Here is a 15,017-nt window from a genome sequence, read left to right on the forward strand (position 1 = left end):
GGTGGTGGATCATAGAGGTAAGCTATAACCATTCAGTCAAGCATAGGGCAGTGGTTTTCTGCTAGTGTAGATGCAACGAGACCTTCCCCAGAATTGATCCATCTCCTCATATCCTGGCATGGTCTCCCTATACTATACACATCACCTAGTTAATGTGGTCTTCTACTATTCAGTTCTAAATACAGTGAATTTATCCATTACATTAAGGTTGAAATGGCCTCCTTTTACACATTCCATACTGCCCAGAATTGATCTGTCCCATGTGCAATTCACCCCTTTTAACTAGGAGCCCTCATCTTACCTTCACATAGATTTTGGTTCCCAGCAATGCCATGTTGGATTTGTGTGTACCAATCAAAATAAGTCTTCACATATGTTAAATCCAATCTCTCAATTGTTGTTGGCTTAACCCCTGAACTGATAATCTTGACTTCAGATTTCACATTTTACTGAACTGCACAAAAGGCCTAGAGCAGAACAACAACAATGATAAACTAAGTAGAAAAGTATCAACATACAACACATTTTAAAACCACTTCAAACGAAGTTCAAATGTGTCACACGGGAAATCAAGAAGCATACAAGAAAGTGTCTGTTTTCGAAAGCTGCCAAATGAGTAGTGAAAGTTCGGTTTAGTTGGCAACTTATGGTACAAAGCAATTAGACTCTCTGTGCCAAACAACCAGTAAAAAATAACAATAAAATTGCCATAATGTGCAATAGGAAATTAAGTTAAAATAAATCAATGGCCACAACATGAATAAAAATCTTATATACAATTGGAAAGATCAATAGCCCTTAAAAACTTAAAACACAAGTAAGGTGGGCAGTGTCACTACTGTCAATGACACACTCCAATATCAGGGGTAAAGTTGTGGTAAAAACATGTCTACCATGGTGCCATCATTCAAGTCATAACAATGGCACAACAGTAAAATATGGGCTATTGCAACTTGAGTGTCACAAAGGCCACACATTGGTGCATCAATTCCAGATAAAAATAAAATGATGAGTTAAAACACTATAATTAACACACACACTAGTGAGGACAACCTTCCTACTTCCAATCCTTACAAAAACAAAACAGCCAAAAAAAAACACAGGGTTTGATTTAAGAAACTTGTTACATTGCTCAATCCAAGTCAACTGCCATCTAACGCAGAACCAAACCTTGAATGCGGGGCCATAGTTCACGTATAAAAAAGGCATGGCAATGATGTCACCAGAACAGACGGACTTAACTGCTGTATCAGCAACTTTTTTCATGTGAATACTGATGTGGCAAGGTACCCAGAAAAATTGGATTTAAAAGAAGATAAAGAGAAATGGGCCAGTCAGCTTTGACTACTGATGAGAAAAGGGTAAGAACTAATGTGAAGTGATTCCAGGGCCTGTATAGAGCTAAGTGAGTTGGTACAAATAGTACAATTTGCATAGTTTTTACATGATCCAGCACAATAAAAATGGCACACAATTTGGCACTGAACATAGAAATTGTAGAGGGGGATTCTGTGTACCACCACAATAAATCATGGCAGAGGGCACAGAATTGCCTGAATTTGAGCTATCCATATAAATGGGAATGGAAGTATGGTTTGAAATATGTTCAGGAAGTAGAAGATAGTACTTCCAATTGGAAATGTCAGTCTTCTTCAGATAACTCAAAGAAAGGTTCCACATGAGGATGGTAATAAGCAATGGTTGGATGGGATAACCAGTGGAGACAGCAATGTTATCCAAAAACAGGCAATTCTGCACCTGTGCACAAAGGCCAGAAGAAATAATGGTAGACCACCTATTGTACAATACTATGGCCAACTGAGGAAGGAAGATACAACCCTATGTGGGATGTTGTGGCAAGGACTGAAGTTTTGAAGTTTACTGTAAAGACAGACAAATGTTGGAAATATATAGGAGTTTCTTGAGGCTCAGTGTACAAACTATGGACTGAAGAAGTGCTGAAAGCCCCTGTGCAGAGCCAAAGCCCCAGATGGTGAATGGAATCCCAATATCAAGGCTGAGGTCCTGGCAGAACCAGGCCTCAGACCCACAGTCCAGTTTCAAAATTAAAACAGGGCACAATAGATCTTTAGCATAGAACAATGGCCCACTCCCAAGAGATGGAAGAGAGGACACAGAGGATGTTCAGTGCCCTTGTACACTTGATGTGTAGAATTAAAGTCAGCTTACAGCCAAAGATAAACCCCAAGAACTTTGCCTTAGGGACCACAAGAAAAGTACATCACCAAGACAGAGCTCATTATCAGGGTTAATACCCCATTGGTAGCAAAACTGCATGCAAACAGTTTTAGAGAATGAAAACAAAATCATTTGCTGTGATCCACTCCAATAAACAATGAAGGGCAGTATGAAGTTGCTGCTCAATAAACCTCTTGTTTGAAAACTGGCATAAGATGTGGAAGTCATTGACATAGAGTCTGTTTGCAACAACAGGAAAAGTTGTGTAGAGGTGGTATTAATCTTAACACTGAAATGTATGACACTCGACACACAACCCAGAGGGACTCCACGATTCTGTGGGAATGGGAAAGTGTCAAACCCACACAGGCTTGGAATCACTGGTTTATTAAAAAACTTTGATAAAATTGGGCAAATGGCCATGTAACCCATATTAATGGAGGTTTCACCAAATGCTGTATCTCCTCATAGTAACACAAGCCTTCTCTGATCAACATTTCATGCTGAATCAGGTGGTCCACTTTGGAACTCTGTCATCAGAACCCACACTGGGTGGGTGAAAGGATGTTGTTTGATTCAAGGAACCAAACAAAATGAGCATTAACCTTCCTCTCTAAGATCTTACCAAGATAGCTTATCAAAGCAACTGGACAATAGTTTGAAGGAATCTTGGGATACTTCCCAAGCTTAAAAATAAGGAGGAAAATAGCCTGGCACCAAGCATCAGGAAAAGTATTCTCCTGCCAGATCTGTTAAAAACAACGAGAAGAATGGGAGAAGAAAGATGGGAGAGCATCTCATAGTAAATATCATCAGGTTCTACCAATGTACTGCCAAACCAAACCTATGAAGAGCACAATTGAGTTCCACCAGTGAAAAGGAATGATTATAGTCATATAAAGATGATTGGCCTGAAATGAAAGAGGTGATTACTCTACTAGAGTCTTGTTGGCCAAGATGGTGGGGAACATAACAGAAGTGCTAGATGCACGAGAAAAGCTTTAACTAAGAGTATTAGCAATACTCTGGGCACCAAAGCAAGATCAAAAGAGTGAGGGAAGTATAATTCCCAATGACTTTCCAAACCTTGTCTCATATGATTTTGGAACTGATGGTAGAAGAAATGCTGGTTGTGAACTTAATGCAAGATTCCTGCTGGCTTAAATGTCTTACCTGCCAAGCATGTGCACAGGACAGCTGAAAAGTGATGCAGTTTGAAAGCATGGGATACCTACAAAAAGTATCCCAGTTCTGTTTTTGGGCTTTCCATGCTAAGTGGAAGGCAGGATTCCACCATAGATGAGAATACCGTGGAAAATGTGTCAAGATTTTAAAAATAGACTGAGCAGTTGCCTGGACAATACAGTCAGTCACTGCTGCCAGGCAGTTGTCTATCGATGGCTTACGGGCAATGGTATGATCAACTTCCAAGAGAATAGTGAAAGAAGACTAGTTATCCTTGTCCAGCTTCTTCCACATGGGTCAGGTGGCATCAACCAATATCTATCTCCTTCAAAATGATAGGAAAGTGATCACTGCCCTGTGGGTCACTGTCAACCCTCCAAGAAAAAGTGAGCAGACAGAGAGATCAATAGCAGTAAAAGTTGTGAAAGTTTGGTAGAGAAATGTAGAGGGAGTCACTTACATTATGGGAGCATTCTATGCTACTATTGGTTAATAGATGATGCATGATGATTTGCAAGAGAGATACATTGAAATACAGAATTCCAACAAATGGAAAGAGAGAGAAAGGTTTGTGTCATGCATAAAGAAAAAGTTAGCATACAGAGTGCAGCACTGAGTAAGATTAGCTAATCTTATGAGGGGAGGAAAGTACCAAACAGAAATATGTTTTCAGTGCAGGAAAATTATAAATTCTGATAAGCTTAGTTTCTGGCCATACCAAAATATGTTCTTTTCTTTTAAAGAAAGTTTTCATTCTTTTTGAAGGTTTGGCATGAACTGGTTTTTAATGTGCTAAGCTATGGTTCAGAATATCTAAGGTTTGAGCCCATGAGCATGTTTGCATTTTCAGATTTATACACATTAAGTTACAGTTTATCCATTATGAAATTAAAAGTGGTCCCTCCTCTCTGAACAACAGCTCTAATTTATGGAGAATTATACCTAAACTTGAAGTTGCTAATCTGACTGCTTATGTCAAGGTGTTGCAGATGTTGTTGTTCTGGCTCAAAATGTTAAATATCTTTACTTTGTCACTAGACTAAATATATTTGAATATAATAGCATTCATACAGTGAATTAAGTCATTTTCAAAGAAATGTCAGATTATATGTAAAAGAACCACTTATATATTATGTTTGTGAATTAATAGCTACATTATTTAGTTTTGCATAATATAGCACTTCCAATATTTATATCTCTTTAACATATCATTTATAAAGCAAGTAGAGTTGTTCTTACAACAATGTTGAAAACCATCAGTGTTATTAGTAAGATTATAATACAATTTCTAAAAAAATACCTTTAAACATTTATCCTCCAATAGTTATATACACAGATCATTAAATGTATTGATTGCTTGAGGGCAAAAGTTAGGTTCATGATTTGAAATATTACACATTTTTAGGTAATCATCACTGGATTTATATAAATGTCCTGACTCCAAATCTTAATCTCTGAAAATTAAACCAAACAGATGTATACACACACATATAAAAAATATAAAAAACTCGCCCTTTATCTTCATTTCATTGGCATTCACTAACAACACTGAATATGGCAAATACACTGTATTTGGAAGCTATTATGATACACTTTTCTAATTCTTGATAATTCCTTACGAACTACATTAAGAATGTAATGTTCAAAAATCTAATAGGCCTAATACTAATGCCTTATAAGAAGTATAACTGTAATATTCATTGGTGTCTGAAAGTTTCTGATAAAGCAATTGAATACTGGAATTTTATTCATAAGTTCATAAATCTGGAAGGAAAAACAAAGTTTTTTTTCTTCTCTGACAATACCTTAATGGGTCTTTCCCAATTAGGCTGTTTGTGCCTCAACCTCAACATCCCTGCCACAGAAAACATCACAAACAATGCCTCACTGAAGGCAGCATAGTTGATTAGTGTATATACTTGTACCGTGGACAGATAAGCTAGGGTTAAGGCTCCCTGAGGAAAAAAAAACAACACGTTACTGACTTTGTAAAAGTAACCCAAGGGAAGGACCCTTGAAAAATAAAAGTATTTCTAATGAAACTTGTACCATATAAAAATAAGGTATATTACATAACTCACAAACATGTAAATGTAGTGTTAATAAAGCTCTCTTACCCTATCTTATATGTAAATTAAGAATCACTGAGAAAGAAAACGTACTGAAAACATACTTTTATAATGAAAAGATACAATCCCTTGGAAAGTAATCATAAATTGTTAATGTGTGTGTCTGTCTATACATATATCAAATAAAAATAACCTCTAGGAAAGGGAAAGAAATATATTATTAAAATAGTTATATTATGTTTAACTATAGTAAAAGTAAAAATATATAACTATAAAGACACTCAAAGAATGCAGCAACAACACCACAATTTTCACTGTGGAGAAATAGTCTAAAATATACACTGTATAATTCCTAATATGTACATTTATGTGCATAATCCTCCTTCTGTTTCAGTTTATTCTTAAGTTTTGGCTGCTTTTTCAAAATCCCAAAATAGATAACATTAATCAAACTCTTTACTTTATTAGCTACAGTCATCAAAAGTAAACAACTGGTCCTTTACAGACACCCAACCATTATACCAAAATGTGATCAGAATCAGGTGAAGATTTTGTGTTATACTGTTCCAACATAAAAGTGAAAGTACTTTATCCCTATAATAATAGCAAATCTATAAGTACAAAGAGAAACAGGTATACAAAGCAAAAGAAAGATTTATTTTACATGAACCAGTAATCAAATAGCCAAAGTTCTAAAAAGAGACTAGAGAAGAGAGAACAACAAATATGAAGTGATTAAAATGAGCAAATAACACAAGAAGACAGAACATGTTACAAAAATAAAAATAAAGCAACTGAACAAGAAACTGACTCTCTTAAGGTAGCCAAATGCCTTATCATCTATTTACTATCTAGCAAAACCACAGCCAAGGAAATGGGCTTGAAGAAATCAAAAACAAAACAGCAACAAGCCAAATAAGAATTACATGAAAATATAGAATCAACAAACATCACGATGAACTGTATTTACATTAGTAGACTTCAGATAACAGGATCAGAGCAAGAGTAGTTAAACTACTCAAAATGATAACCAACTAACAATAAATGTTATACTAAACAAGACCCAACCAAATATAATGACTGACTAAGGTCAGTATTAGATAGAGGAAACTAGTCACAAGGAAAAGATAAAATGTGATGTTGTAAAAACAACAGATGATATGAAAACAGACTGGAAGTATTCCACTCAAAAAACGATGAGGCCAAGAAAATGAAAGTAGGTTTCCTACTGAGAGGCATAGCAAATGCATCAATTGCAGGAGAAAATATTAAAAAACAAACTTCAGCCTGCAAGAAACATATAACAAATTTTAACACAAAGTATTACTAGGTTAACAAAGAATAGGATGTATCTAGATATGGGATAGGTAGACTCAAGTTGCTCCAGGTTAAGAAAGAAGTGGGTATCTCTAGATATGAGATAGCTAGACTAAAGATCCTCCAGGTTAACAAAGAAGTGAATGTTTCTAGATATGGGATAGCTGGACCTTGAGATCCTCCAGGTTAACAAAGAAGTAAGTGTTTCTAGATATGGGATAGCCAGCCACTATATCATCCAGGTTAACAAAAAAGTGGGTGTCTCTAAATATAGAATATTCAACCTTGAGATCCTTCAGGTTAACAAAAAAACAAAGTGTGTCTAAATATTAGATAGCCAAGCTCAGCATCCTCCAATTAAATAAAGTGGGTGTCTCCAGATATCATATAGCCAGCTTCAAGATCCTCTGGGTTAACAAAGAAGTAGGTGTCTTTAGATATGGTACAGCTAGCCTCAAAATCTTCCAGGTTAGCAAAGAAGTGGATGTCTCTAGTTAAGAGATAGCTAGCCTAAGAATCCTGCAGGTTATTAAAAATGTGGATTATATATATGGACCCGAGCAGATGCCAAAAGCCAGAACCTAATGCAGCAGCAAATAATTTTTCCAACCAAGAAGCACTAAGAAATGTTCACAAGAGACTTCTCTTGCCCTCTCAGGTTTGTGGTTGTGGAAACATATGACATTCAGTGACACTTTATGAATTCTTCGCAGACCCAGTGTACACATCAGTATCTGAGCAAGAATAGAAGTGTTGGTATTGGCTTCACTCTGCTTATATTTTTCTTCTTTGCAAATGAATACTAGGTATTTAGTGATAATAACAGTAAATATGTATTTATTTTTTTTCTCAGTAAGGAAATAAATTATATTGTTAAAAGTATATTATTTGGCATGTGTATATTTTTGATAAGTTACTTAATTACAGATTTATTTTTATATCAATGAAATAAATTTGCACCTGCTGTTATGTTACAGTGAGTTCAATTATCATATTTAAGTTGACTGGTGAGATATTTTAAAATTGTATTTACCCTTTTCAGATTGTCAGAATGTCAGCTCAACCAGCAAAAAAACAAAAACATTCAAATGGAAGGAACAGCAGCAGAGATTTTCAAGAATTGTGGACTGAAAGATTAAGCATGATCACAAATGATGATAAAGCATGATGTATCTTATGTTCTGAAACAGTGGTGTGCAAGAGACTTCCTCTGTAAAGTTGCATTATGAAACTATTCATAAATGACTTTGTGAGTCAGCAAGAACAAAAAGAACACATTTCTCAAGAAGTCAGCAACAACAACATACAGTCAAATGTTATGGTGAAACTTGTTTCAGGTGGTTCCAACTTAGTTGTTGCCAGTTTTGAGACTTATAAGATTATTGCTCAACATGGAAACCACTTAATGATGGAGAGTATATTAAAGAAAAATGGCTAGAATGCATTCTTTTCCTTTTGACAGTTTTCCAGAAAAATAAAAAGATTATTCAACACATTAAGGAATTGCCAGCAAGTAGAAATACAGTAAAAGATAAAATATTAAATATGGAAATAAATATAGCAAACCAACTAACAAACGATATTGGTTCATGTTAATTCCTTATTAGTCATGATGAGAGCCACTGATGTTACATCTCCAGCTAGGCTAGCCATTATTACTCGATTTTGTTGGGGTGATGAAATCTGTGAAGAACCGGTTAATTTGGTAATGTTACCTGAACAAATTATTCAACTGACAGATTGACCTTTAAAAAGTAGTTTCCATGACAGCATGATTGGTAAAGAAGCAGGTTTTGTAAATTTTATTGCAAAATATGTTGGACATCACTGGTAGGCTTTCATTGTATTACACACAAGGAGGTTGTGTGTGTAAAAGCTAGTTTTAATTTGCTGTACACAGAACTACTAATATATGACGATGTTTGTTGGCTAAGTACAGGTTCTGTTCTTAAACAATTAGTTTGGTGTTTGGATAAAATTCATCTGTTTTTGACAAATGACATTTTCTTGTCAAGAATTATCTGATGTTGAATGGATTTGTAAATTGAATTTTTTTTACAGATTTGTCCTCACATTTAAATGACTTGAACAACAAATTGCAGGGATCTGGCAAAACACTTGATGTTATGTTTAATAACATAAAAGGTTTTGATATCAAACTGAAAACTTTTAAACGTGATGTGTACAATGGCACTTTTAAATAGTTCTCAAATCTAAAAAAGCACATGACAGATCTTGAAATTCATGAAAAAACACACATTCGGAGCTTCCAAATGCAATTTTCAAACATCATTAATTCAACTTTTGAACAGTTTTCTTTAAGATTTAATAAGTTCAGGTTATTTGAAGAAACTGCAAAATTCATAAAGTATGAGACAGTGTAATGTTAGATAAACTGAATTTAGAAATGCTACAGTTAATTGACTTGGATATTCTTGAGATTCAACTGATTGATTTACAAAGAAGCTGAATATGGAGGCAAAAATTTGTCAACTGAACTAGAAAATATTGAAACAGATGAGTTAGTGACTGTCTGAAAAACGTTGCAATGGCAGTATTAACAGCATTTTCATCAACATATTTTTGCAAGTAATTATTTTCAGTAATGAATTTTGTAATGTGTAATTATAGGAATAGACTGGCTGATGAAACTAGTGTTGAATGCATAGCTCTTAAAACAACCAAGTTCAAGTCTAATATGAAATGTCTATCATTGTTGCAGCAGCAAAAATCTCATAAAATATGCTTATTTTTCTTTCCTTTGTTGTTTATGTTATATAATGTGACCCAAAACTTATCATTTCACAAAATGTACAACAATGAACAAATGTAAAAAACCAAGAGGACTCTTATTGTTAATAATTCATTAATTTTTTTATGGTGAATTACTATTGTTATTTATAACATGTACCTCCTAAAGCTGTATCATTTAAAATAATTCAGAATAATAATAAATGATAATCTGCTGCTAACAATTACCATGGGCATGCAAGATAACGTTTCAGATTATCCCTAATTTGGGCATACACTATCAAAAAGGTTCATCATCCCTGCCCTACGTTAACAAAAAACTGGGTGTCTCTAGATATCAAATAGCCAAACTCAACATCTTCCAATTCAACAAAGAAATGGGTATCTCTAAATGCTGGACAGCTGGCCTCAAGATCATCCAGGTTAACAAAGAAGTGAGTATCTCTAAATATGGGACAGCCACCCTCAAAATCATCCAGGTTAACAAAGAAGTGAGTGTCTCTAAATATGGGACAGCCACCCTCAAGATCATCCAGGTTAAGAAAAAAGTGGCTGTCTATAGATGTGGGATAGCTAGCCTCAAGATCATCCAGGTTAAGAAAAAAGTGGCTGTCTATAGATGTGGGATAGCTAGCCTCAAGATCCTCCATGTTAACAAAAACGAGGATGTCTCTATATATGGGATAGCTAGCCTCAAGATCTTCCACGTTAACAAAGTAGGTATCTCTAGATATCAGATAGCTAGCCTCAAGATCCTCAATGTTAACAAAGAGTTGGGTGTCTACAGATATGGGATAGCTAGTCTCAAGATCCTTCACATTAAAAAACGAAGTGGATGTCTCTAAACACGTTTAGCCAACCTTGAGATACTCCAGGTTAAAAAATAAGTGACTGTCTCTGGATACGAGATAATTAGCTTTAATATCCTCCAAGTTAATAAAAAAGTGGGTGTTTATAAATACAGGAAAACCAACCTCAAGATCTCCAGATTAACAAAAAAGTGGGTGTCTCTAGATAGGGGATAGTCAGCCTCGGGATCCTGCAGATTAACAAAGAAGAAGCGAGAGTCTCTAGATATGGGATAGCCAACTTAAAGATCCTCCAGGTTAAAAAAGAAACGTGTCTCTCTAGATATTAGATAGCCAATCTCAAATTACTCAAGATTAACAAAGAAGTAGGTGTTTCTGGATTAGGTATAGTCAGCTTCAAGACCCTGCAGGTTGACAAACAAGTAGGCATTTCTAGATATGGGATATTCAGCCTCAATATCCCCCAGGTTAACAAATAAGTGGATGATTCTATATATGGGATAGACAGCCTTGATATCCCCCATGTTAACAAAACGGTGAATAGCTCTAGATGTATACACAAAAAAACCAACCTGAAGACCTTCCATATTCACAAAAGAGCAGATGAAACAGAAATTTTAACTTCTATTCCTCAGTAAATTTAAAAAATCATCAGGCTTCTTGATTATCAAAGGAGGTTTAAAGCAGAAAACGGTAAATAATTGAAGAACAAAGAGTTTATCAGCATTCACATAGGTACTTAATGACCGTGAAGTAACCTATCTATCAGAAGTATACATGGAAATTAGCATCTTAGGAGCTACAAAAAAACATGTTTAAGTAAAACATCATCAGCAACAGAAATACAACAATTTATAGTGAAAGCTAGAAACAGATATGGAAATGATAACTGTAGTTACATAACAGAAAAATATTGAGAAAAAAAGATAAGGAAGTTGTAAGCAGAAATGCCACAAAAAAAGGGCTGTGTTAGGATGAAAATAAATAGTTTAAACAACAGCACGAAGTTATCAAAGATAAAACAAATAAAACAGCCTGTCTGATAGCAAGATATTTTAAAAGATAAAATGAGGCATAGGGTTGTATCAAACTTTTGCCTGGATGGACACTCCCATACCCAAAAGTAAACCCAAACATGGAGCATTACCACAACATATCTGAAAGTACTGTCTGTCTTTTACCTAAAAAACAGTCTCTGTACTTATACTCTTGAAAATTTAGTGAATTCACCAACATATTAAATTAAATTTGAAGAAACATCCTACCAAAGAAATACTGTGGTATTTTTGCATTAAATACAGTATGTACTTTCAAGTTAAAATTTGTTTAATGAAGTATTCAAAGAAACCACCAGAGTAAAATGAGCAGTGGAATTTGCTAATTGATTAACAACAGAGCTCATGTACTGATTACATCAATTAACCAATTATTCTCACGAGACTAATCTTCCAAATTCAAACGTGTTGTTTTAATATTTTTTTGATTCGCCTTTCCTTTACTATAGCAGACATCTTCATATAGAACAATTTATGATTAAGTTACCCTTTCAGTTCTAAACTATTACATACGACATAGCACTGAAACCTGTAACAAGCTGAACATATGAAATATCACTCTGAGCTTCTCCCCATAAATTTTCATGATGTTACTTATGAAAAACTATACGATTAAAAGACTATTTTCATTCTGTGGGTTTTTCTCTACAAATATTTATGACACTACTTATTAACAACTACATGCACCAATTCTGTTTAGAAACAGTTGTACTTAGATGAAACTGGTAAAGATTTTTCTCACCATGTGTGATAGATAATATAAATGTCTGTGAAAAATTCACTGACAATAATTATGACAATACAATGTTTATTACTTTGTAAAAAACCTAATGAGGTAGAGAAACTGATGTATAGTAACAAGTATTATATTAACAATAATACAAAAAACCTATATTACAGACACTTTTTGTATTTCCTAATTTTTATCAGTGCCCCAGCCTTCTTAGAAGAATGGTAAGTCATGGAGCTTATAACTCTAAAAATAATGTTTGATACCCATGGTAGAAACAGTACAAATAGTCTATCATGTAGTTTTGTGCTTAATAATAAACAAACAAAATCATCAGTGTAAAATTCTTGATAATAATTAACTCTCAAGTATAAGAAACATTATAGATTTTAGGTGGAAATTTATTGTTAAAGATAAAAGTTTATAAGAAATAAAATGATTAATACATTTACATTTAACAGTAAGTGTTGAAGAAGCTGTGGAAACCTGCATGCATTATGATAAATCACTAAACTAAACAACTTAAAGGTTACTGATCTAGGCATTGTTTAAGTGGCATGTTATAAGAGCCAGAGTTTTGTTTTCCTATTTTCAGTGCTTCTTATCTAGCTAAAGCTAATCATATTTAAACAGAAACCTTGTTCACATAAGTTAACAACTTAAACTGTTCAGTGCCATGGATGAGATAACTCGTTCAAGCCGATCGGTAACACAGTGCCACGGATGAGTTAATTCATTCTCAATAATACCTAACATCAACGCTAGATGTCAGAACCATACATGCATTTGACCTACTTACAAATTGTTTCACTTTCAATCCAAAATGGGATCACAAAAAAGGTACAAAATGAAGAAACATTACAGTTGTATTGTAGCAGCTGAAATACTTGGCAGTCAACAGGTTAATGATATTACATCTTGTTACTATTGTTAGTTCATGTATAATAAATTCTGATAAACACAAATAAAATGAGAAAGTTATTTAGCAATTAACTTTATTTCTAAGGAAATAAAGAATAATATATTAATTCACCACAACTTTTTTAAAACAATATTACTCTAAATAATACTGGTTATTTTGCAGCTTATAATAAGTATATTAAGTTCAAACTGTACTATTTCTGAGATATACAAGATAAAAAAGAAGAAACAGCACCGTGACTAGTTACACCAATGGCCACCAGGCAACACTCTCAACTTTCTGAGTTGTTTACAAGCAGAATTTATGCATACAATTGCTTGGTAATATCATAGAAATAGTAATATCTTATAACTAGAATTTTGATTAATTCATATTGATCATTTTTGTGAATTGTGACAGTAATTAATTAAGGCAAACAGCCCTTAATTATTAATCAACAACAATATTAAGAAACTGGACATTGGACAAAATATGTTTCTTCTTACCAAGAATAATAAGCTTGACATTGGAGTGAAATATGCCATGTTGACCATCGCTAAAAATGCTGGAAGATGGCCTTCACGAGCTCCTACAAAAAATAACCTGTAAAATGTAATAATTTCAATAAATATACAAAAATAACAAAGTAGTTTAGCTGAAAGAAACACTGTAATATTTAAAAGTAGCACTGGAAATAAATTCCACATGCCTTAATCACATAACAATTTTAGTTCAAAGAAAAAAAAACAAATTTATTTATAGCACTTGTAGCATAACAAGAAACACAACTAAATGAATCACAGTAAGAATTAACAAGAAACACGACAAAATGAATCACAACAAAGACTAACAACAAAATGAATCAGTGTAAATTAACTGTATTTTAAGTTATACAATAAAAAGAAAGAATATACGAGTACTATGTTAGAGTTACAGAGAATAGCTGGGCAAGAAGTTCATAATTAAATTTTAGTTAAAGAGTAAAGAGAGTAAATATACATCAGGATAGAAAGTTTATAGACTAGATGTACAAAAGAATTCAAATTAAAGAATACATTTTATAACATATATGATATCTAAGCATGCATCAAATTATATAGTAAAGAGATTAGTTGTACATCATAATACAATGTAAAGAGGCTAGTTTCACTGGTGGATCCAAGGGGACACAAAAGATGCCATGGCCCTTACAAACAAAAATAAAAAAAACATTTTGATGATTTTAAGCCCACAAACAGGCATTTTTATTATGATTTCTTAAAGAGTGAAATATATTTTCAAATTCCACTCATGAAAGTTTAGAATTTAAAAGTATACAAGATGATTTTTGAGTCATGTTTAGATACTTCTATATTGCAGATGACACAAAATTGCAGAGCTTGTGGGGTTTAGCCCCTAAACATCATCATCTTAGCTGAGCCTATGGACCCCACATGATAGTTGCTTTGCTTGTATTGGTATCTTCAACACCATATCTCCCAGACCTCTGCCCCACACACACACACACACACACATGTATATATATTAACTCTGGATCTGCCAATTGCTAGTTTTACATCATGATGTAAAGAGGCTAGATATACATCATGTTAAAATGTACAGTTCAGGTGTACATCAAGCTTAAAATAAGCTAGATGTACAACAAACCATAAAGTAAAAAGATCAGATGTGCACATATTCAGATTAAATGTACTACCCGACAAAATGTAAAAACTAAATGAACATCAAATTAAAAAGTAGATGAGGTAAATGAGAATAAAAACCAACTTATCTTTCATTAACAATATAAGTTAGCATGTTTAATAAATCTTCATTTTTTGGATGTATTCATTCGTGTTCATTATGACTATAGCGTTTCCTTTATCTGGTTTTATAATTTTTATGTTTTTGTCTTGTTTTAGGTTTTTAATGGAATTAATGTTTCTTTTTTTAAAGTTGTTTTTAGTTTTCTGTTTTGTGAAATTATGTTGATGGTTTTGTGAGAAAATTCTTTGAAAAATC

The 15,017-nt window shown here is 33.6% G+C and overlaps 1 protein-coding gene across 2 annotated transcripts in view; it reads right to left on the reverse strand.

Annotated features, from left to right (window-relative positions):
* LOC143231643 (large neutral amino acids transporter small subunit 2-like) overlaps nucleotides 1-15,017 on the reverse strand; it is a 90,167-nt gene that overhangs the window by 9,152 nt on the left and 65,998 nt on the right. For both annotated transcript variants that reach the window (XM_076466187.1, XM_076466186.1), the window contains 2 exons: nucleotides 13,523-13,619; nucleotides 5,190-5,339 (listed from right to left, as the gene is read on the reverse strand). In XM_076466187.1, the coding sequence (XP_076322302.1) occupies nucleotides 5,190-5,339; nucleotides 13,523-13,619 (247 nt within the window). The remainder of the gene's footprint in view (nucleotides 1-5,189; nucleotides 5,340-13,522; nucleotides 13,620-15,017) is intronic.

Source organism: Tachypleus tridentatus, chromosome 11 (assembly GCF_004210375.1).
Source record: "Tachypleus tridentatus isolate NWPU-2018 chromosome 11, ASM421037v1, whole genome shotgun sequence".
Classification (NCBI taxonomy): Eukaryota; Metazoa; Arthropoda; class Merostomata; order Xiphosura; family Limulidae; genus Tachypleus; species Tachypleus tridentatus.